Source organism: Lycium ferocissimum, chromosome 1 (assembly GCF_029784015.1).
Source record: "Lycium ferocissimum isolate CSIRO_LF1 chromosome 1, AGI_CSIRO_Lferr_CH_V1, whole genome shotgun sequence".
Classification (NCBI taxonomy): Eukaryota; Viridiplantae; Streptophyta; class Magnoliopsida; order Solanales; family Solanaceae; genus Lycium; species Lycium ferocissimum.
The window spans coordinates 66,631,648-66,656,520 of NC_081342.1; the positions used below are offsets into that span (position 1 = coordinate 66,631,648).

Here is a 24,873-nt window from a genome sequence, read left to right on the forward strand (position 1 = left end):
AAATTCTTATAACTTGTGGTCTTAAATAATAAATATGGTATAATATTTTGTGTAACTATAAAACTTTTTGAAACTCGTAGTCTTAAAATATGCAATAACATTCAAGTGACTATAAAAGAGTTTAAATTAAATTATTTCCAAATTTAGAAAAAGGCAAATGGTAAAGATTGTCTTTTTTTCCCCTTCCAAACTAAAGAGACGACACGAATATTTAATTTCTTGAGGTTTCATCTGGTAACACATATTTCTCTTGCCATTTTAAATATCAGAGAAACATTCGTATTTGTGTAGCAAAAATATAAACGTAATCTATAAATGGATAAATTTGTTATGTGTTGATTTGTTCTGCCATGATATTTTATGGCTATCAAAATTGTTATTAGTGTTTAACCTAAAAATAGAGGGAACAGTTAAATTTATTTAGGGGTTTAAAGGATACGTGATTTGTTTTGTAATCGAAGATGAAAAATAAATAATAGGGATGGACGTTATATTAAGCAAATAAAATGACTGAAACAAAAAATAATTGAGTGATTAAGCCTGGGCTTGATTTATCCTCGGAGTAAAATCCTTTGATGAGCTTTATCCGGTATGACGATATTAAAGCTACAGCAGTATTCCGGAGCGAAAAGAACGACTGAAGAAAGTAAATTTTTATAGCTAGAGCTTGGAAAAGTAAAGTGTAGACTATTGTATTCGATGATCCTTTTTCAGGATTCTTCATCTTCTTTTTATAGTACAAATGACCCTCTTCTTAAGCTATGATTACATTTTGATTAATAGCAATAAAGGCTAATAATTATGATTTAATCTTTGAATCGTAACGTCTGCTCTGTACACAGCTGGTCATGCAACATTACTCTTTCATTAATGACCCGGTGCCCATTTGCTTTTGATAGATTAACTCCGGTCACCACCGGAGTTCTTCATCTCAATTAAATGATACCGTTACATCTTCTCCTGCCAAGTGTTCCAATACTACTTTGCCAAGTGTCAGGCTATATTTTAGCATGTATACATATAGTCCCCCCACTCTCCGGTATAATAAAGTGAAACCGAAGAGTGGAATTGAAAACGTCACCAGATCCATCACTTAGTGGCGGGAAAGTGAATTGACTCCTAGATTCATTCGATAAATAACTGCTAACTTTGAATTTAATCCGCCTGTTGCAAATCGCGGCGACCCTTCAATCAACACGATTGACATAAAGCTGCCACTCGTTGGAAATTGTGTCCATTTGAATGCCAAACGTTCCATCTTCCCCGCTTGGATTATAAATAAGGCAAGAAATCAGCCACCAAACTCAATCAAGTCATCTCTATTTTTAAGCAAAACTTTTCCTTTTTCAAAAAGTACTTCCTGATTCACCCAAATCTTTTTCGTCTTCACCAATATTACAACCATGTCTTCTCCTACTAACAATACTTCGCCTGGACGCCGTTCTAGAAAAGCCGAGTTTCTCTTTCAAATCGACAGATTGATTTGAATTCTCTTGCCGACAATATTCTTCCTGCCGGGTTTAAATATCATGATGACTTCAGTGTTGTCGATCATTATCAAAGCGTCGAAGAGATTAAGTCTTTTATCACTGCTGATACTATCCCCAAAGTTCGTGCAGATTGCAATTTTACTCCCAAAATTGCAATCGTGATTGTTAATGATGGGACCAAGATGAACCATCACTCGGATGGTTTTTCAAGGGTTTATACTTACCCTTCACGATAGGCTTCATTCTTCCTATACCCTAAATAATTAAAGATTTTTGTCGCCGGTATCGTGTCTGCGTCGGACAAGTTGCTCCTCAAATCTGGCGCATTGTCTTATTGTATTCAATTTTTGGCTGATCAAGCCGCTCCTTTTACCCTTCATCATCTGATGCACTTATATCCTCTTCTGGTTTTTCGGAGAGGGGTTATTTCACCTATACCCCCGGGGAAAACACAGTCTGGTTAACCCGGAGGATGATTCTGACTGCGGTTGGCTCCATCGGTTCATCATGATCTGAACTAGTCATCTCCACTGGTTTGAGCTTGAGCCCTTCCCGCAGGCTTGGAATCCCACTCGTGAGTCCTTATTCTATTCTTTTCTTTTCCTTCATTTTCGTTTTGTATAATATCGTTATACTTCATACTTCTTTCTTCAGCAGTTCCCGTTAAGCCGGAGCTTATAATCGGGATATTCGAATGGGTGGTAGCATTATTGCATGCTTCTCCCAATTTGATTTTCTCCTGGAGGAGCATGACGTCTGATTGGTAGAGAGGGAAGAACCACGGTGAGATGAACATTCCCTACCTTCTTTTCCTTGTTTTAGTCTCTCTTTTCCTTCTTAAATACTTTCGTAATTGCAGATCTTCTGGTTCAAAAGCCTATTTCTTGGAGAGTCCAAACTTGCCCTGTTAAATATTGTTAACGATTCTTCTTCCAACGGGAAACGCACACCAAAAGACGCCTTCGTTTCTCCGGTGGGCATTGGTTCCAAGATACGCAGTCATCGCTTGCTCATGGAATCTTGGAGCAAAGTTCAACAAGATGCCGCTCCTGGGGTAGTTCTTATCTATGGCGATGACAAGACGTGAGCCGGTGCTACCTCGAATCCATTGCCTTGTGATTCCAGCAAAGTGTCCGGAGAAGTCAAGACCCCTCCTGTCAACCAACGTCCAAAAAGTCCTACTCCTCCAGTCAGTGAGCCATCGCAAAGGAGCTTTGTTCCTCTCTTTGAATCAGGGACCTCGGGTTCGTCTCCTCACCTCAAGCCTCCGGCTTCTATCCTAGAAGCCTCTTTGGCACACCTCGCCAATCTATTTCTTCAGGTAACTATTTTCATCACTTCTTCTGATCTTTTTTTTCCTTCAATCCCCAGTATCTTCGATTAACCTCTTTGCGATTTATCTTTTCAAGGGTCATGTTGCTGCTACTTCTACTGCCGAGCTTGCACGTACACTTTCTCATTTCCGTTGGGAGATTAAGCTTCAGGAAGATAATGATCGTCTTTAAGCAGAAGTAGAGAGATTGCAGGCTGAGATCCAGGACTCTGACTCCCTTCAGGCTTTTCTGAGAATACGTTTGGAAGACGCGGCCAATTCACAATAGGATCGAGAAAGCTCTTTACAGACACTGACTTCCTCTTACATGGGATTTCAGAACAAAGCTGCGCGTCTTGAAGATGATTTAAATAACATCCGTGACCAGCTTCTTAGTGTTGAAGTTTCCCATAAACGTTTGAGGGCCCGGTGTCAAATATTGCAACTCTGTCGTGATTTGGCCATTCTCGAAACTAGGAGGAATACAATAGAAGAGGTAAGTGCTCCTGATTTTGATCTCCCAACGGCGCTTCTTCAAGCAGTAATTGATTTGGAAGCTACTCTCAAGGACATCCATGATCCTGAGGCAGATGAACCGGGAAGTGAAGACTCCGGATCTCCTCCGGTCGTAGGGATTGCCCCGGACATTTAGCCCATGTACTTGTTCTAAATAACTGCAATTTTATTTTCTTTTCCTCTTCGAACACCTGATGATGCTTCTGTTATTTTCGCTTCTTAGGGTTCTTAAGAGGAAGACTGGATTCAAACTATCGGACAGCAACCAAAGAAGAGAACATTCAAGAAGTTCAGTTGCAGAGGAGTAGATCTCTATGCTCTTCTCGATATGTCAACCGATGAGCTTGTTAAGCTATATAGGAGTAGATCTTGATGCTCTTCTCGACATGTCTACTGATGAGCTTGTTAAGATTTTCCCTGCTAGTCCTTGTAAAAGGTTCCAGAGAGGTTTGAAGAGGAAGCGAACCACAGACTTAATCTTGTTTAAGAAGTTCTTTGCAGAATTAGTATCATTTTGACATTGCCTTACCATAGTCACATAGGAGGAATTTTTCATTCTTATTATGAGGATAATAGATATTTTAAAGTAGCAGCAACTTTTGCACTTATCACTAGTGTTAGGTAGCATTTAATTGATGACTTTTGTTTCTAGCTAAACTAGCGTGATTTTTGTTGTATTTCCTATAATTTCGAGGCTTTATCATTCTAATGCAACATAAATAAATAAAAATTAACGTAAGTGTTTCTTACCTGGATGTATCGTTTCCTGAAGGTGTTTCCTTCACTGCTTTCTCATTCTGCGTAATAATTCTTCTGGTGAATCCCTTATTTATTGGAATCCAAACTTTGTTGCTTATACGGGATGAATTGTTTATCATTTTTTCAAAGTTCATCTCGATAATATTGGACTCAATTGATTACGAGCCTGACTTTTTCAAGATTGGACACCTAAGAATTTGTTCAGGAACTTGATTTAATCGGGTTTTTGTGCCCAAGTTTTTTCGAATTTGTTTTTCGTGAGTTTTTTTTTTCTTTTACCTTCATTTATGATTTTACTGATCGGGAATAAACTATCCGGTTCAATTTTTTTTTTAATAAGGCCTTATAATTATGCTAATGAATCAGACGTCTCAGATTCATTTGGTCGTTATTTGCTTTGAATGCAAACTTATCACTTCATATATTACTCGGAAATGATTAATCATTTAGTCAATGTTTTTGGTTGGTTTATTTAATCATCACAATTCTTTTTTTCTGCTATGAGTCTAGCAATTTGAAACAACATATTTATCAGTACATTTATTGCAATTCATATATTGACTTTGCATCTGGTACGTAGTTCCCAGTTCTTATAATAATTGTCTTCAAAACACTTGTTGGCACGAATTTGAGTCAAATAAAACTTTTTTATAGCCATTCTCCGTGGAGGCTTTTTTTTAAAATTTTCATCAAACTAAACCTTTCTATCATTATCCGGAGTAACACGCTTGTTGCTGCCTCGTTAAAAACCTTGCCGGAAAAACCTTTCGTCAATTTTTTAGGGATAAAAGCCGGTCGAAGGAAAAAAGAGTGCAACACGTGGTTCGCTTGGATCTCCGAATCATTACTATGTTCTTCCTTTGCTTTCGGGGTCCATCTTTCTTCGTTTTAATTGTGAATTGCTCCAGAATCGGTCCTTTGATCCCTATTTTTCCTCCGGGCTTTGTCTTTTGTTGGGCTATGTCCCTGGGTCCATCTCTTTTGTTCCTGCAACGTAAAGAATTTTATTATAAAATAGTTCATTTTGATCTTAAACTTATTTCCGTGCGATTTTGGCCCAAGGACTCCTGTGCGTTTTTTGCAACCAACTTTTTTTTTTCAACCCTTAGAGGTTTCGCTACCAGTCGCTCCATTCAATAAAGCTTCTTATCGGAACATGAAATACTCCCTTTGAATCTGGAAATTTCAATCGCTTGCGTGAGGCTGATACAACGATGTTTGAGTCTTGAATCCATAACTTCCCTAATATAGCCTTGAAACCCTTATCATCGATTACTCGAAATTCTACCTTTCTTTCTCCACCTCCAGTGTCTACCACTAATTCCACAACTTCGGACTGAAATAAGCTAACAATTCCCCGTTCAGACAACTCCATGTTTCCCATTTTCATTACTTGTTCTACAACATTCCACTGAATAAGATTCCTTATGCTACTCGGTGTTAGCGCCGTCCCCGAGATCATAATACCATTGATTAACGCCGAAATCACCAAATCATTCGGGCGAGGCAAAACGTTCTGATTATTTTTATTCTCTGCAACTACCTCTTTTAACTCAGTAGTTTCCTATTTGAGCACTTCCGTCCTCACTACTGAAAGTATTCTTTGTGGCGAAGGTTCTCCATCATCCGAACCTAACCAATCAGCCTAGGTGGCTTTGCGCCATCAATTTTATCTATCGCCATAATCGACTCGATTAGATCAATGCTAAAATTATATTCGGCTGCCTCGAGTTCTCGATTTTATTCGTGACCGATCGACTATCGCCACCTTAAATACCGTAATCCGTATACATTCCGACCGAGCATTCACCCTTCCTATCCGGAACCGATCTCTCATAATGTCCATGACTTCGTTGGTCTGGGCGGGACCTTTCTCGTTGACATACGGTTGATATATGTCCTTTCAATTCGGAATGTAATCACCGCTTTCTTTTCGTCCGTTATAACTTCGATTTCAACTTGTCAACCAATGCTCAAACGTAACCGATCATCCTCCACCCAAAATGCTGACTTGTACCTACTATGAACATCACCCAAGTTGTGGTGAAATTCTAATAGGGTTTCCTTTAATTTAACCCAACACTTGAACTTTTGGGTTTAACTCTTAGCAAAAGCCTCTTTGCCCATTCATCGGGATAGCAAGATCATTCGCTCTTTTTGAAATCGGATTACAAATTCTTTGAGCAATTTATCACCTCCCCGGGCGATTTGAATATGTCCTTCTTTTCTTGACACCTTTAAGCCCCTGACATGTGCCTTGATAAAGGCATCCGCAAGCATTTCGAAAGAGTGAATAGAATGCCCAAAGTAATGAATAAGTCATTGCTTCTTTGGATAAATTTTCACCGAATTTCTTGAGCAAAAAGACTCAATTTCATCCGATTGCATATCGTTTTCCCTTAACAACACATGTATATGAGGTCACGTGCTCTGTCGTACTTGGGTAAGTCCGGCATCTTACATCTTTTTGGAATGAGTTTAGGAGCCGCGCTTGGTGAGTACGGCAACTGCACATATCTTTTTGAATCTGGCCCCTTTAACACTGGCGGGGCTCTTGGGATCTGATCTATCCGGGAATTAAACGCCTTAAATTCCTTTTCGCTTTTATCCAACCGACTATTTAATTCCTTCTCATTTTTCTCTAGCTGACTGGAAATAGCTTCCAGATACTGCATCACTTCAGGTGCTCCTCCATTGTCATGAGCTGAACCATTGCCCTCTTTTCGCTGCGCATTTGCATTGGGTTGGCCACCTCCAGCATTGTTTTTTCTTGTAATCAAATGTCTTTTTGTTGCTTTTCCAACAACTCCAATATTTTAGCCATTACTGGATCCGCTATTGCAACCACCTCTTCTTCATGATCATCATTTGGAATGAACTCATTACCAGTGTGTTTGGACACATAAGGTGACTCCTACATCTGCTCGTTCTTAGTCAAATAGACTTCTGTGTTTTGAGTCCTTCCTTTAGTGTTTGCAGCGTTCAACACTCCATCTGCTTGGTTTCCAGTGTTCGTCATTTTTCAAAACTTGTCTGGTGATAGAAAACTAAGTATAGTAAGTTTAAAAGTTGGAAACAACAAAACAAAATCAAAATAATCTTAGCGCGGTGGGCGCCAAAATGTTTAACCTAAAAATAGAGAACAATTAAATTTATTTAGGGTTTTTAAAGGATACGTGATGTGTTTTGTAATCAAAGATGAAATAAATAAATAAATAAATAAATAAATAAATAAATAAATAATAGGAATGGACGTTATGTTAAGAAAATAAAATATGGTGAAATAGATAATAATAATTGAGTGATTAAGCCTGGGCTTGATTTATCCTCAGAGTAAAATCCTTTGATGGCTTTATCCGATGTGACGATATTAAAGTTGCAGCAGTATTTCAGAGCAAAAAGAACGACTAAAGAAAGTAAATTTTTGTAACTGGAGCTTGGAAAAGTAAAGTGTAGACTGTTGTATTCGATGATCCTTTTTCAGGATTATTCATCTTCTTTTTATAGTAAAATGACCTCTTCTTAAGCTATGATTACATTAAAATGACCCTCTTGCAACCCAAGCTATGATTACATTTTGATTAGTAGCAATAAAGGCTAATAATTATGGTTAAATCTTGAATCGTAACGTCTAACAAATGCAACACTGGTAGTAATGCAGCGTTACTCTTTCATTAATGACGTTATGCCCACTTTTTTTGATATATTAACTCGGTCTGCAGGGTTCTTCATCTGATTAAATGATATTGTTACATCTTCTCCCTTAAGTGTTCCAATACTATTTTTACGTGTCCATGGGCTATATTTTAGCATGTATACAACTAGGGTTAAGCGATTTTTTTACTATATTAGAAGCATGAGTTGGGGTTGATTTTTAGGTCGTCGACCTCCATTCATGTAAAAAAAAAAAAAGAAATAGAAAAGTAGACCCGAAATCTAAAAAATCAACGATATAAAAATAAAATTAAAAAAAATGGACCCTAACTCATGTAAGCAAAAAAAAAAAAAATGGGCCCATCTTAAAAAAATCAAGCAACATAAAAAATAAAAAAATAAAAACTGCACCCCATATTAAAAAATCAAACAATATTCGTATAATTAAAAATGCATTAAGTCAATAATGGTGGATTCACATTGCCTTATCTTATTATCACCCATTAGTGGGAGCAAATGAAATTATTGTATAACAAAAAATGTGGACCCCATATTATTTTTTTCAAGGTTAAAGTAACAATATCTGATTTCGCTCTTTTTCTTATATTGTATGATTTAAATCTAGCTTTATTTAAACATTGTATTTTGCTTATTAAAGCATGTCATTTATTTGGTATGTTTACTAAAATAAATATACTTAAAATATTTATATTTTAAAATAAGATAGAATTTAATTACTTTTTTCATTTTTATTCTTACTCTAATAAATGTGAAAAGAGATTAATGTCATAAAAAGAAAAAATAATATTAAATGGAATCCACGTAATAAATAAGATAAATTAATTAATTATAATTCTAATTGACGTTTCTAAAAAAACGTGCACAAGGCAATAATGACAAGTAAAATGAAATTTCAAGAATATTCACCAAAAATTAAAAAATAGTAGTTCTTCGTTTAAATAGAAAATCAAATTTCTACTTTGTTTCGTTTTTAAACATGTAAATTTAATTTAATAATTTGAATTTGAATTATCAAATCAAAAATTTGATAAAAAATAATAAGTATTATTTAGGTCTAATCTACATACATTAACAATAGAATATTTTACCTTTAATTAATCGAATTAAAATTCAAAGTATTAGATGTTTAAATATTACTATTGTTTTGTCTCAAAGAGAGGAAAATAGTTTCCTTTTAAACAAGTCTTCTCTTTTAAAAAGTATTAATAAATTTTTGCAAACTTTGTATTCGTAGCAAACACTAATATAACAAAGTTTTGGATACGGAGTACAAACTACAATGTTATATTATATATATATATAAAAACAGTGCAAACTTATGTATGTTTATTAGCAATATAAAATATATATATTATATTATCAAAGCATGCTTATATCGCGTAATCTATTTTATATCGAAGTGTTGCGCGGGGCGAAATCGCCATCTAGCCAAATATAGAAAGGTGTCGAAGAATGAAATTTCTTAAGATAATTACTTGTACTACTTTGAGAAACCAACTTCTGATTGGGCCACTAGGATATATATATATATATATATATATATATTAAAAATAGTCTGTTTATGTATGTTTATTAGCAATATAAAATATATATATATATTATCATTGAACGTAAACGTATATCTGTAGATGCTTTATGTCGAAAGTGTTGTTGGGCGTATCTTAATCTAGTCAATATAGAAAGGTGTCGAAGAATGAAATTTCTTAAGATAATTACTTGGACTACTTTGAGAAACCAACTTCTGATTGGGCCACTAGGATAGATATTATCTAGAGCAAGAAATAATATCCACTCCCTATCTATGGGGTCAGGCATACTCCTTTTCATTCAACAAATATCTAAATTCACATTGGTTTCTCGAATAAAAAGAAGAAAAAGATAAAACTTCAGAATATCTATCATCAGAAAAATGGCTGATCAAAGTGGTGGCAATACTTTCTCAAATGGGAATATGGAGAAAGGGAGGGATGCTCCAAAAAATGTTCAATTGGGCACACTTTCTTTTAGTCAAATGCATTCACTTAATGCTATTTGTGACACTTTCTTGCCATCCATTGATGCTAATTCTCTTCATCAAGAGGATATGGATAATTCTGTCATCAAATTCCTTCACACTTCTGCCTCCATGAATGGAACTCCTCAACATGTAAGTGTTCACAAATTTCCCTATTTATTTTTTTCATGTTTTTTTGCCTTGGGAAAATTAAGGGGTAGGGAAAAAAAAGTTATAACCCTCATATCGTTTCATTTTTTGTTGGGGCAAAAGGCATAAGAACACCCTTGAACTATAAAGGGATTTTTAGTTACACACTCAAACTTTGCGAGCGACATAATAATTCCCTGGATATTTTTTAAGTGGACTTTTGACCACCCTTTTTAATACAATTTATTCATAAAATAACGAAATTATTCGCCACACGAATCGGTAAAAACAAATACAACTCAATATTATTCCCTTTCCAACTAGGGACAAATTAAAGCTGCTACATGATCCGAAAGGGGTTCAATTAAATCTTCTTCGTCGAAAAATTATACTGATCAAGTACGATAATTAAAACAACCTCAATATATATGTGCGCACGTTCATATTAAGTGACACAAGAAGTGCTTTAATCCCCAGCGTGACATCCTTTTATTTTTTTGAATCCCCTTATTATCATCCTTTATTAGTTAAATAATTCCCATATTTGTTTCTAGTTCTCCTATTAAATCTTTTAACATTATTTTTTATTTTTTTTGTAGGTAGCATGGATGATAAGTGAAAGATTTCAACATCCAACGCTAAAGTTGGGCAAATTAGCTCTATGGCTCCTATCAACAAGGATAGGAACTTTCATACTTTGTGGTAAGGCAAGCTTGTCGAGCCAATTCCCATACTTGCAAAACTTCTCTAAGGTCTCACCAAATAAGAGAGAAGAAATAGTTCAATCATGGTCATGCAGCAACTTCAAACTCATCAAGGTTTTCTATGTTGCCATGAAAGTTCTAACTCTCTTTGTATTCTTCACTCAGGTATATTGAATTATTTTAATATTCCATTCGTTTTATTCTTCAAAATCTAATTTTAATATGATTTAAGTTATTTGCATTGAAAGCATGATAGTGAAAGGATTCTTTTGTATAGACGGATAAATGTAGTTATGTTTTATTATGTGACCTGATAGTTTAAAAGTTCTTTTTAATAAAAGTTTAACTACTATACAATGACACTGTCAAAGAATGGATCAATATTATTAGGACACCTAAAAGATAAATACATATAACCGTCCATAAAAGTTAGGATTATAAACTTAAATAATAAAGCATGTTAATTATTTGCAATAGTAGGTTAATTAAAAATAAATAAATTACATTACCAGTATATATATACAAAGTTAAATTGACCCTCTGAATAAATGTAAATCAACCCTCTTTAATTGCTCCATCCACTTTGAAGGTGGTTTCAAATTGCATTTACTCATCAAATAATATATTTTTTCCCTTTTCTTTCTCGTTTGCCCATTTCTTTCCCTTTATGGAAATTTTTCATTTTGCCTGATTTCTCCAGTCTTTCTTCATTGGTACGCATCTTTTGGATTTAATTATTTATCTAAACTAGATAAGAAGTTAGAGACTTTAATTTGTAATTAAGTAGGATGAATTAGTGATTGTATTATAAGTGCCACGTTGTTTATGTATCACCTAATTTCTTCTAGTGTTCCGTAACTGCACAGTAGAAATTAGGGATTAGGCAAACTCATAATTTTGGCTCAAATCTTATATATATGTTAAATAATCTATTAAATAAGTATATACATTAAGAAAATGGCAAAATACGTATATGTACATAGTAAGAGGGTATATTACAAAACATGACGATGCTCTTCAGTTTACAAAATATATCAATAGATTTCTTACAAAATCTATACGAATCACGTAAACTAAAAAGAAACAAATAAAACATAGTAAATAACGTAATGAAATTGCTTCCCTTATTTATCCACTTTTCTCTACCCATTCAAAATGAAGAGATATTGTTCCATGATTTTCTCCAACTTTTGCTCCCTTATTTTATCCACTTTTCTCTCCCCATTCAAAATAAAGAGATGTATTCCCTAATTTTCTCCAACTTTTGCTTGAAAAGTCCATTCTAATTGTTTATTCTCTCATTCAAAATTCATACACAATCAATTTCTCGATATAAATCAGATTCCATACAAAGTTCGTTATAATTTTTGTAATTGATACAAATCAGATTCCATACAAAGTTCATACACCAGAAAACAAATATGTACAAATTTTGTATGCAATATGTATAACTGTATAAATTCGTTATAATTTTTATGTATGAAATATGTATAAAAGTTGTATGTATATTTTGATTATGATAAGGTATATAAATTTTATAAAATCTGATCAAAGTGTATATAAATTATGAGAAAATATGTATAATAAATCTATAAATTATGAGAAAATATGTATAATAAATCTATAAATTATGAGAAAATATGTATAATAAATCTGTTATTGATACAAACCAGATTCCATACAAAGTTCATACACCATAAAATAAATATGTATAAATTTTTGTAACGATGGGAGATCAAGTGAAATTAAACGGTGACATGCCTCCATCTTCATCAATTGAGACCATTAGAAGATTAGAATAATCTCTCCTGTATGACCCTGCCTCCATTTTTTATTGGATAATTCCAAAAAGAAGGGAGATTAATTATATAATGGCAAACGGGATATATGAGTATTAATAAGGGCAAAAAACATATACGCATATACATTAAATTGGTGGAGAATTGTTCGTCCATGAAGTTGAAATCGTATCATATTAAGAGAGAAGATGAATTTTAAGTCTGAAAATGGTGTCTATCAACAGTTGTAGAGGGGGAGAGAGAGAGAAATCTTTTTGAAAATAAGAAGAAACTGATTGGTAACTATCCTAAAATTAAGCCCACATTTAAAAATCAGATTCTCTTCCTTAAAAAAGAACCCAAAATTGTGGGTATCCCATTAAGCCCAAATTTGGTATACTTTGTAATTTTGTTGGTATGTTTTGTAAATAAGGAAAAGTATCCTTATGTTTTGTAATATAGATTCTTAAGTAGTATTATTAGGTCATTTTCCAAAAAAATATTTTTGAGTAGCAAAAATTATTTTCAGCTTTTAAGTAGAACTGAAAAAGCAAATTTCCCGTATCAAAAATTTATCTTTACCAAATTGGTACTTACAATCACCTCTTTTAAAAATCTTGATTAGACACAAACTATTAATAAAAACACTTCTCAAAATAAGTTAGCCAAACACAAATTAATATATACTCTCCCAAATTAATAAGACTTAATTTTTCAAAATAAGTTGATTTCGTTAAACCATCCATGCTTTTTTTCTCGCACGATAGTTTGATCAAATAAAATTTAAATTCTGAATCGACTTTTGTTTGGAAAGTTATAATAAAATTTATATAACGTTACCAAAATAATGTAGCTTAATTAAGCAAGTGCTATTATATGATCAACTACTCCTATTATCCTTTCATTTGTATGGAGGCCTCTACCACCCGCATTGGTGGGAGGTATATATGGCTTAGTTTTGATTTATATCTTTACTGGTCATTTGATACGCGGGGATAAGGTGAGATATTTTAGGATCTTTTTTTTTTTTTTTTTTTTTTGTGTGTGGATTGCCCTTCAAACACACTAGTCTTTAATTTTTGCCCCTCCAATTGTTGATCTTTAATTTTTGTCCTTCGCTTAAAAAAGTAGCCGAAAATACCATGATGTTCTGGGTTCGAACCCCGCCGCCTAAAAAAAAAAAAAAAAAAAAAAAAAAAAGAATTTTGCAAGACAAGGCTTTCATGAAACCTCTGCCTTAAGACTTAACATTTACCCAAAATTAGGCCTATTCGGACAAAAGTTAGGCTTTAAGGCAGAAGTTTGCCTTAATCTACCTTAAGGCCTAACTTTTGCCCGAATAGGCCTAATTTTGTTGCGAATTGTTTTTTTACTGAGCCAGGATTCGAACCTAGAACCTTGGGGTATTAGGCAAACATTTTTTTGCACGGATTGCCCTTCGTTTGGGGTGGTCTTTAAATTTTGCCCCTCAAATTTGTGGTCTTTAAATTTTGCCCTTCATATTTGTGGTCTTTAAATTTTACCCTTTGCTTGGAAAGATGAGCGAATACATGAAGTTCGGGTTCGAACCCCGCTCGTGCATAAAATAAAAAAATAATTTCGTAAGGAAGGATCGGGGAGTGTATGCGGATCCAACATACAATCTTTAAGAAAGTTAAAGTTATGCCGGATCCGCATAACTAAATGTCCGCATTCTTCAAGGTAAAATATTTCTTCCGTAGACTTTTAGTTAAACATAACTAAAAGTCCGCCGGAGGGGAGCATACAAAATTTAAACTTTGCCTTATAAGGCAATCGGTAGTTTACTCATATCGTGGTTTTGGACAAAAAAAAGTTCGTAGTTTATAAAGATGCTTTAAGGATTAATTGGCTCGAAATATGGACTTGAAGTGATCGCTTTGTTTAGATTCTAAAGAGTGTACATATTTGAAGGTATCGGAAGATATTACGTGGGAATTGAAAAAGAAATTAAGTACATCACCGATTCAATATTTACATAGGTTTGTCCGGATGTTTGTAACTCCGTTCTAACACAACAAGTTGGTTAAAAAAAAAAATGCATATATATGCTTCAAGACAAAGTTTGCCCATAAGGCATAAGTATGCCCTCATCGGCATAAGTTTGGTAATTCCTAAACAAGTTTATGCCGATGGGGGCATACTTTTAACGGACAAACTTTTATGCCGGATCCGGCATAAACTTGTGAAGGAATTATCAAAGTTATGTCGAACCTAAGATACTTATGCCTAATCGCGTACATAAGGCATAAGTATGCTTGGTCCGGCATAACTTTGCTAATTCCTTCACAAGTGTATGCCGGATGGGGGGCATAGCGAAATTTAAACTCGCCTTGCGAATTTTTTTTAAAATTTTGACCGTGCGGGGGTTCGAACCGAAACTCATGGGATTTAGCGAAGGGTAAAATTTAAAGATTTCAAATATGAGGGGCAAATTTTAAAGACCACCCCAAAAGAAGGGCAATTCGCTTAGGCAAATGACAAAAATTAAAGACCACCCTCGAATAAGGGCAATTGTGAAAATTGCCCGTTTAGGATTAATTTTTTACTCTATTTGATAAAAGATATAAATTTATCATGAGATTTATACCTTATCCCATCAAACTTGGAAATATTTTATATCACCTCCCAAATAGAATAAATTAGTGTCAGAACTATAATCCTGGGATAATTTTGTCTGGATATCAAACGACCTCTTAAAATGTCCCGTCCCGTCCTACTATAGGTTTTACCGAAAAGGCTCAAATATGCCATCGAACTATAAAATGGCTCATTTATGCCATTCGTCAATAGTTTGTTTCATTGATGCCATCGTCGTTACCAATATGGCTCATCCATGCCATTTTTCATTAACGTCGATTTTACAATACCAGATATGACACTTGGCCTCTAATTAGAGGTTCACGTCGTTTAATTAAACCAACACAAATTTATGAGTCGGGTTTTAGTTCAATTTAGGAACAGATGGAGTAACCTATTGACAGCCATGACAGTGTAAAATATTCTTTTATACAATTCCCTCAGTTCCAATTTAAGTGACACTTTTATCGAGAGTCAATTTGACTAATCATGTGAATTAACTTGGATTAGATCAACTCAATATTTTAAAATTAACATTTATATATTCAAATACTATTCGAAATGTACTATAAACTGCAATCAAAATTACGTACTTTGATTCTCGAAGAGCAAAAAGTATAACAAAAATTAAAACTAAAGGAGTATCAGTAATTTGTCATAGTAGGTATTCTGTCTTAATTCTCATTTTACTAATTCTATATTCTTTGAACAGTTACATACAGTTATCTTAGATGACCTGATAGTTTAAAAATTTGTCAGTTTAATTTGCAGTAGTTAAACTCATTTCTATCTTATCCTCTCTTGGTGACTTTTGAAGGTGAATGACAAAAACCAGAACCCATCATGGAAAGCACTTGGCTACTGTGGACAAGATCCAGAATTCAAGAAGCAAGAACAAGAAAAAACGAACAAACATGGAGAATTTTCAGACAAAGAAGAAGAACAGCTATATGGACCACTTTACAAAGGGATCATTACTCTAAAACAACCACAAAAATTCCTATTCAACAAGCTCCAAAACCTAGGGTTTTCAGTCTCAAGACCAAATCTAACAAAGAGAAGCTCATCATCAAGTTGTCCTTCTTTCATCATTGAATGTGATGCAGTGGTAGTTGGTTCGGGCTCTGGTGGTGGAGTTATAGCTGGTGTTCTTGCAAAAGCTGGACACAAAGTTCTAGTCTTAGAAAAAGGAAGTTATATTGCTAGAACAAATCTTTCCCTTCTTGAAGGTCCTTCGATGGATCAAATGTACCTTGGAAATGGACTAATAATAACCAATGACATGGATTTTTTTTCTCCTAGCGGGGTCCACGGTTGGTGGTGGCTCGACGATAAATTGGTCGGCTTCAATTGACACTCCATCACACGTTCTAAAAGATTGGTGCAACATCTATGAACTGGAAATGTTCCAAAGCGAATCCTACAAGGAGGCATTGAAAATTGTTCGTGAGAAAATGGGAGTTCAAAATGAGGTTGATGAGGAAGGTTTTCAAAACATGATTTTGAGAAAAGGGTGTGAAGAATTAGGGTACCCTGTGGAAAATAAACCAAGAAATGCACCGTCAGATCATTATTGTGGATGGTGTAGCATGGGATGTAAAGATGGCAGGAAAAAAGGCACAAATGAGACATGGCTATTGGATTTAGTGAAATCAGGCAATGGTGCAATAATTCAAGAATGTGAAGCTCTACAAGTAATCCATGAACAACAAAATTATAACCCTAGAAGTAAAGCTCTTGGAGTGGCTTGTGAATTTCAACATGAAGGGGAAAAAGAAATTTTCATGGTGAAATCCAAAGTCACAATTGTAACTTGTGGTGCGCTAAGCACCCCTTCATTGCTCAAGAGAAGTGGTTTAAGGAATCCGAATATTGGCAAAAACTTACACATCCATCCGGTTGTTTTGGCGTGGGGACACTTTCCAGATAAAGACACTGACAGCGTGAAAAATCTTAATTAAAGTATGGCCAGAGGCAGAGAAGAAGAGTTACGAAGGAGGAATAATGTCCGCAATGTCTAAAGTCGTCGCGAATTTCGAGGAATCGGGCTACGGTGCGGTGATACAAACACAAACATTGCACCCTGGCATGTTCTCAATGGTAATGCCATGGATTTCAGGCCTTGATATCAAGATGAGAATGTGCAAATATTCAAGAACTGCACATATATTTGCTTTGGCAAGAGATAAGGGCTCAGGAGAAGCACTTTCACCATATTCAGGAACTTACAAGATGGATAAAATTGATGAGGAAAATCTAAAGGTATGATGAATTTTACTTTGTAATATTTGTGCTAAGAAGTGGGATATACGACATATCCACGGACAAAAGGATTATTTGCACCACATGACCTTTTTTTAGGCACTCTTTAACTTTTGTGCCTCGTTAAAGAGTCGCTCCAAAAGGCCATTTCTGAACATTGGGGAGAGGGGGTCGCAAAAGCCATAGGACCTTGTTAATGAAGTCCAACAAGAGTTTTAACTCAGCATGTCTTAAGCGCAAGTGTGCGTGTATATTACTACTCCTTCCGTCCCAATTTATGTGATAAAGTTTAACTAGACACAAAATTTAAGAAAGAAAGAAAGATTTTTGAAATTTGTGATCTGAGACAAGCAATAAATATTTGTGTGGTTGTAAATTATTTTATTAAGGGTAAAAGGGGAAGTTTTAAGTTAAATCATTTCAAAATATAGAAATGTATCATTCTTTTTGAGACAGACTACAAAAAAGTGTATCACATAAAGTGGGACAGAGGTGTATGAAAAGAGATTTTATTTTTATAATGGAATCTTTAGTTCTATTTATAAGTTAAATCTAAATTTAAAATATTGAATAAAAGTATATGTTTGTTTCTGAAATAAAGTGTGAATGGGCTGGTTTTTACTCTATAAATACAGAAATTTCCTGTGAAGTAGCTATGAAAAAATTTGTGACAATACAAAGAGGTTTTTTTGTATTTTGAAAGGTTTGTTTGTATTTTGGGGAAAGTTACATAGTTGGATGCTATTCAAAAATAATTACAATCTAGCCACATATGCATAAAATATACACTAGCTATGTATAAAAAATGTATATTATATGTATATGTACATTAATATATAAAAGAATATACATTTTCCGGCTATATTTTAGTGTCCGGCTATATACTGTAAAAATCCCTTTTCCTAAATAGAAGAAGTAATTTTCACTGCTCAAAGCCTTTCTCTATTTTTGTTTTATGCTATTGAAATTTTCTAACATGCAGGCAGGGACATAGCTATGTATGTCGAAGGGTGGTCAGTTGAACACCCTTCATGAGAAAATCATACTGTGTATATAGGTCGAATATTATATTTATACATGTACACTAAACCGAGAAAGTACCCTTGAATACTCCTAATGAAATTTCTGACCTCGCCACTACTGCAGGTCGGTCTAGAGAAGCTGTTAAGAATCTTGGCAGCTGCTGGAGCAGAAGAAATTGGAACTCACCATGGAACAGGAAGGAAATTGAAGGTGAAAGAAGCAAATTTTGATGAATTTGAGAGTTTTGTGAAAGAAGAAAGTTCAAGAGAATTTAAAAATCTCTCACTACCTATATGTTCAGCACATCAAATGGGAAGTTGTAGAATGGGAGTGGATTCAAAAATATCAGTTGTTAACCCTAAAGGAGAGACATGGAAAGTAGATGATTTGTTTATTGGTGATACAAGTGTTTTTCCAACTGCACTTGGTGTGAATCCAATGGTAACTGTTCAGGCAATTTCTTATTGCACTGCACAAAATGTGCTTCAAGTTCTTCAGAACAAGAAGGAATTATTGCTAATGGATTAAGGATGAATTGGGATGAATTGTACTTTACTTTGGAGGAAATAAGCATAAACAATAGAAGTTGTTTACTCCAAGATTGGTGGATTGTCACGACAAATTGAAGAGGATTTAAAACATCAACTTGCTTTCAAGTAAGCATTTAGATTAAATAAAATAGAAGTCCTACCTTTGGTTCTCATAATTCAACTTGCATCTTTGTTTTCCTTTTCTTTTTTTTTTTTTCTTTTTTTTTTAAATAATTTAGCATATCAAATGTTTCAAATCCAGGAACCGCTGTTTGATGCCAAGTTGTCAACTATTTTATACCACGAGCACAATATTACATTGCAGAAATTTTAGTTTGATGAAAGTTTGGTATCAGTTAACTGCTCCTTACCTAATATGGGATTGAGGCATAGATAATTGAAGTTTGATATCAATATTTTATACACAGTTTCTTATACTAGTAATGGTTATGACATGAAAAGAGGAACTTTAAAAGCTCGTGGCCTCATCTATTGTAGCCAAAACAAAAACAAACAAAATACAAAGTAGTTCATGCCTATTACTCCCTCCGTCCATAATAAGTGTCACCTTAGCCAAAAATACGCATATTAAACAAAAAACGCAATGAAGTATAAACTAAACGCTAAACCCATCGGGAAACACCTAAAGTTGCAGACGATCTTTCACTTAGACACCTCAAGTTAGGGGTGTTCCTATTGATCACTTACACTACTAGATGTGTCAAGGACAGTGTTACATCTTCAAGAGAAGATTGATCAGCTAAATCCAATTCCAAAAAGGTACTTTCAATCTGCATTTGATAGTTGCACAATCTTGATAGAGAAAACAGCTGAAAGCATGAAACATTCAAAGGAGTTAATAAAAGCAGAGAAATAACAACAGTATTATTTTACGAATTTCTATAGAATAGCAAGAAATAAACAAAAGATAAAGCTCTCCACCAGAAAGAAAGCAAAGCATAAAAGTCATATTGTAAATAATCTCATATCTTTTCTCTCCATTCCAGATGAGTAATTAGTTCAGAGTGTTATGAACTACTCCCAGACTATGCTACTCGGACTATCCAAAAATGTTGCCGCACCTGTGTTGGGTCCTCCGAAAATGCACTAATTTTGGAGGATCTTACATGCACCCAGTGGCATATTTGAAGAGTCCGAGCAACATAGCTACCAGACAGCTTCCGGGCCAACTTGCGTGCACCTCGACTCATTCCACGGGGTACTTGCTACCTCCCACCAGCACAAGTACCGGGTAACTTTATTCACCAAGGCTTGCACAGATGAGAAGAAATACCTAGTACATGGTGTCTTCTTTTCTAAGACATTGTAAACCAACTGGGCATAACTCGACTCGTAAGCACTTTTATCTGTGAGTGTGTCTATAAGAAGAGGGAAGTCTAAAGAGGCAAAATGAGTCAACTACATAAGATGGAAGTGTAAACAGGCAAAATGCTTCAAACAAACCAGTTAGATGTAACATGCTTCTTGAATACCAGCTGCTATTTTCCCTTGTAATTCCTGATTTTAATCAATACTTGTTTCCACCGAGACAAAAAACATAAAACTGGCATCGGTCTTTAGGAAAGTGAAAAAACATAGCTGCGAAAACAAAATCACAAAAAAATAACATCTATTCTTTGTATATTGCTGACAGGAAGCCTGGAATAACAGCATAGCATGTTGTCTGGCCACAACTATGAGTTGTGAGGAAGTATCCACAGATTTCTTTTAAATCATTTTCCCCTAAAATATTAGCTTCAGCCTTCAAGTACATTATCCGAAACTTAAATGAGAAAGTCATAATCGGACATTCATTACTTCAGAAAAATAGCTCAAAAGACTATAGGTCAAGAAACTAATTTATTAATCACCAAGCTTCTTCTATTTTCACCATCCATTTGTACAATTGAGAATATAATTAATTAAATAAAAGTGTGCTCTCTCTAACAACTTAAGCTTTTAGATGAGATGGTCACACACTTCAACATGATATCAGAGCATACCGCCACACATTATTAGAAAGAATTTTCACATGTGCTCTTGCTAACCGCTTAATCTTTTAGATGAGACAGTCACACACTTCACACGTACCTTCATAGCTATGGTGACTCCTCTCTCTGCTACTCTTGGAATTGGTACTACTACTCAGACCTCACATTCCATATTATACCCTTTTTATAGCCATGGTGCGCAGGCCAGCTTGCACACACCTCGACACCATATATACATTCAGTATTATTTATACTTTCTTTCACTTTTGTTCGACGTTTCGCTTACCACCATCAATACTTGTTCCACGTTTCGCTTACCACCATCAATACACCTGCCAGTAATACCCTGTTTGAATCTTGCAACATCTCCCTAATCTTTAAATCTTGCAACATCTCCCTAATCTTGTCATGTTAGTAAGGAACTCAATCTAGAAGTATTGATCAGCTCCTCTTTATTTTTGCATGGATTTATCAACTGGTCTAGCAAAATGTTCAAGAAATTTCTGCAGTTGTGCTTGTAACTAATATACCTTTTCAGAACACTATTTATGGTCTCACCGCATTAGGAAGTGCATTCAGAAGTTCAAGTGAACAACCACATTGCCAATCATAAATGAGATTTATATGTCACATGTAATCCAAATTAATTTTCAACCAAACTCGAGCTTCGAAAATAGAGAATCTAGAAGTTCAATGAAAAACCTATTTCTTTCTAGAAATATATGAACCTACATCAAAAATTAGTTTTACCTAAATAAATAACAATACCGATTCTTGTCTAACAAAATCTTGCATGCAGAAAGAAGTTAAGTGAAACAAACTCAAGTTTCATGTAACAGCATCCAAAATAATATACCCACCTCAATCAAAGCACCTGAACCTTTTTAACTTCCAACAATAGTTCTATTTACAAACTCACATATTCCATATTACACAATGATTCATTAGTACTAGTACTATTTTGGCAAGAAGAGAAAAAATAAAAAGTAAGATAAATCGACAAAGAAACAGGAATCAAATTCACTGAAAAGCTAAAAAGGAAAAACTCAAAACAATAAACAGCAAAAATAGTAGAGATGCTAACCTGAATTGTATAACCTGATCTTTTTTACAATTTCTTGTATATATGGGAGTGGTACAATTCAAGATAAAGCTCAGCCTTGGGAGATGCTTTGGGAAAACATATCAACTCTGTGAAAATGTTACTTTCTTCCCTGGAACCAAATTCTCTCCCCTGCCTAATGCTCATCCTTTCCAAAAATGGAGTGCGAGCAAACAATAACTTTATGAAAAGCAGTTCGGTTTTTGCACCCTCAAACCAATGTATGACCACGTGTTTGAGCTTGTTGAGTGGTCGGTCCAAGCAGGCTGGTGAGTTCAGATATTTCGAAACAGCTTCTTCATCATTTTCATTGGTACCGTCGAGCTAATGGTACAAAGAAATATCAAGTCATTTTAGCTTCTCAGATTACACATATGAAGTGAAAAAAAAAAAAAAAAACCTAGATTATACATATATCTAGTGTATGACCACATAGTTTTCCAATACTTACCAAAATCTCAAGTTTACTCAAATTGGGGGCACTCTTAATTAACTGTAGAGCGCGAGAAGTCTCACTCAATTTACCAAAGTCTACAAATAATGATAGATACCACAAGCAGTTGAGTGCAAAAGGAGGCCCCATAGGAAATGTGTCTGCATTCAAAAGCTATGGAACAAATACAAAAATAAGAATCACATTAACATGATCCCTATAGCATATCCAAGTAAAAAATCGTGTCTGTTTCCTACCTCAAGTAAAAACGAAAGTATCCCAACTGAATCCAAATAAAGTATCTCAATGGTAGGTGCCAAGCTAAAAAGAAGCTTTTCGACAGTTGATCTTTGATCATGTTCCAGATTAGAAACCTCTTTGTTAAATGTAAGTTGTAACATTCTCAATATTTTGCAGTTTACAAAGCAATTCAGCACGAAATAGTGACTGTTACGAAAAACCAACGTCTCCAACTTTGGTGAAATAATCTTCAAGTATTGAGTGCCAGCACAACTATTTAATTCCAAAACGAAAAGATGGGGGACATCGATAACACAAAAATCTGTGGTTGGCACAATGGTTACATCTTCCAGATAGAGGATTGTAAGATTATGAAAGCCAAGAAAAGAATTTGGTGGTTTGAAGACACAGTTGCAGAGTTCCAAATGTGTCAGGGTTCGACAATTAAATACAGAAGAAGGCACTTTATAAATAGTATTACGCGGCATGTTAAGGTATAGGAATTCCACACCATTTCTGGTGACATGAAGCATCCATCTATCTATATCAGCATGTGAAGGCAATGGTGTTGTTGGAATGTGTAGATAAAACCTCCCAATGTCTCCAAGATGCACCAAGAGAATGTCATCTACTGTTTGTTTGAAGATAGACGGAGATTCTACTGCCAATTTATCCCAAAACCCGCTATCCAGCACCAAATTCGGAAGCATTGTCCAAATATATCTCCAATTTTTGGACAAAATACTAGTTTTTGCTGCATCTTCAGTAGGCAATCGCATAAGGATATAAAGTATAATGTCTCTTGGTAGAGCACTGATTCTATCTTCTTTGCTCCCTTCAACATCAGCTATTTCTTTATCTGTTGCAAGATTTTATGCTTAGAATTTGGTATCCAAAAAGAAAGAGACAAAACAAAAAGTATGAATGAGAGTACTTGCATACTATAGCAATGAAGTACATATACTTGAGTTTTAAGGTAAACAACAATATTTTACCACAATTTATTATGAAGCTTTCTATTTTGACTACTCCATTATGCTTGTGAAGTTGAAAATTCTACTCAAATAATTAAAAAAAAAAAAACTTTTTGCCCAAGCATGAAATATTTTTAGGAAACTACAAAAATCTAGAATGCATTTTCAAATACCCCTTGATATTATGCTATCCTTCCCAAAATTACAAAACACAACTAGCTTGCTATAAGTAATTATTCAATTTATGGTTTTGTAATCTTGCAAAATGTGTGTGGGGATGCAGTTCAAATTTTCAATCAAGAATCAGTTTTATTCTAGTGACATATACTTTTGAAAATCTAAAATATTACTCATGAGAGTTAGCAAGATTAAGGGGTGCAAAAACAACTAGTACAAAACTAGAAGTAGACCACTTTAGGTAGCAGAAATGAGCATCCTTGAATTGCAGCCAACACATTGTTTAAATTGCATTAAAATGTGAATTGGATGACTTCTTATTTGCTCTTAGGGTGTGTTTGGTATGGATGAAAATATTTTCTGGAAAACATTTTTCAATTTTCTCATGTTTAGTTGGTCAAAATATTTGGAAACATTTTCTCTAGGAAAACAAGTTCCTTAAAAATGAGGAAAATGAGTTCCTCAGTGGGAATAGGGAAAACAAGTCCCCTAAGTGGCATTTCAGGCTCATTGTCTCCTTCCCACCTCACAATGCCACCAAGCCCCACTCTTTTACAATCCCACCCCCTACGCCCAAACCTCCACCCCCCCCCCACCCCCTCCCACCGACATAATATTTTTTTAGATTACATATAAATACCCTTGAAATGATATATTTTTACTTACCATTAACCAAACGCTAAAAAATAAATAAGTAACTTAGTTATTTTCCTAGAAAATATTTTTTAGAAATGGAAAACATTTTCCTTCCTACTAAAAAAACACACACACATATATATATGCGAGTGCATATGTATATATGTGTGTGTCTATGTATACATATGTATATGTCTGTATGTGTATATATACATATGTATATGTCTATGTGTATATATACATATGTATATATATGTGTGTGCACGCGTGCAGTGTAAAGTTCACATTGATTCCTACGTACAAAAGACTAGGATTTGAGGCAACAGTGGCACATGTTTGGTTCTATACCTTGAGTACTCATGCTGACTCTTAGGCAGAGAATTGATTGACCCAGCATCTTCTTGTCTTCGATGAATCGCTACAGAATTGCAAAACCTTACTCTCTGTGGGGAAGTGTTCGAAAATGAAAACCCTAATCTATATCTATATATATCTATATATATATGAAGAGACAAAAATGCTGACACGGC

At 34.6% G+C, this 24,873-nt stretch overlaps 2 protein-coding genes and 1 long non-coding RNA gene across 3 annotated transcripts; 2 read left to right on the forward strand and 1 right to left on the reverse strand.

The window, feature by feature from the left end:
* Nucleotides 1–842: 842 nt before the first annotated feature.
* On the forward strand, nucleotides 843–4,026 carry LOC132030806 (uncharacterized). The gene is made up of 3 exons (XR_009408111.1): nucleotides 843–2,811; nucleotides 2,900–3,459; nucleotides 3,542–4,026. It is a non-coding gene; the product is annotated as an uncharacterized LOC132030806 (long non-coding RNA).
* A 5,538-nt stretch (nucleotides 4,027–9,564) lies between these two features.
* LOC132057788 (long-chain-alcohol oxidase FAO4A-like) lies at nucleotides 9,565–18,802 on the forward strand. The gene is given in 6 exon segments (XM_059450393.1): nucleotides 9,565–9,898; nucleotides 10,495–10,764; nucleotides 15,793–16,263; nucleotides 16,265–16,927; nucleotides 16,929–17,237; nucleotides 18,384–18,802. Coding segments are annotated over 6 exon segments (2,355 nt in total). The 5' UTR covers nucleotides 9,565–9,661; the 3' UTR covers nucleotides 18,789–18,802.
* A 692-nt stretch (nucleotides 18,803–19,494) lies between these two features.
* LOC132066699 (F-box/FBD/LRR-repeat protein At1g13570-like) lies at nucleotides 19,495–24,704 on the reverse strand. The gene is made up of 7 exons (XM_059459941.1): nucleotides 24,692–24,704; nucleotides 22,574–23,415; nucleotides 22,335–22,490; nucleotides 21,921–22,207; nucleotides 21,100–21,178; nucleotides 19,967–20,209; nucleotides 19,495–19,620 (listed from the first exon to the last, which is right to left on the reverse strand). The coding sequence occupies exons 1-7, from the start codon at nucleotides 24,702–24,704 to the stop codon at nucleotides 19,495–19,497; spliced, it is 1,746 nt and encodes a 581-aa protein (XP_059315924.1).
* Nucleotides 24,705–24,873: the final 169 nt, after the last annotated feature.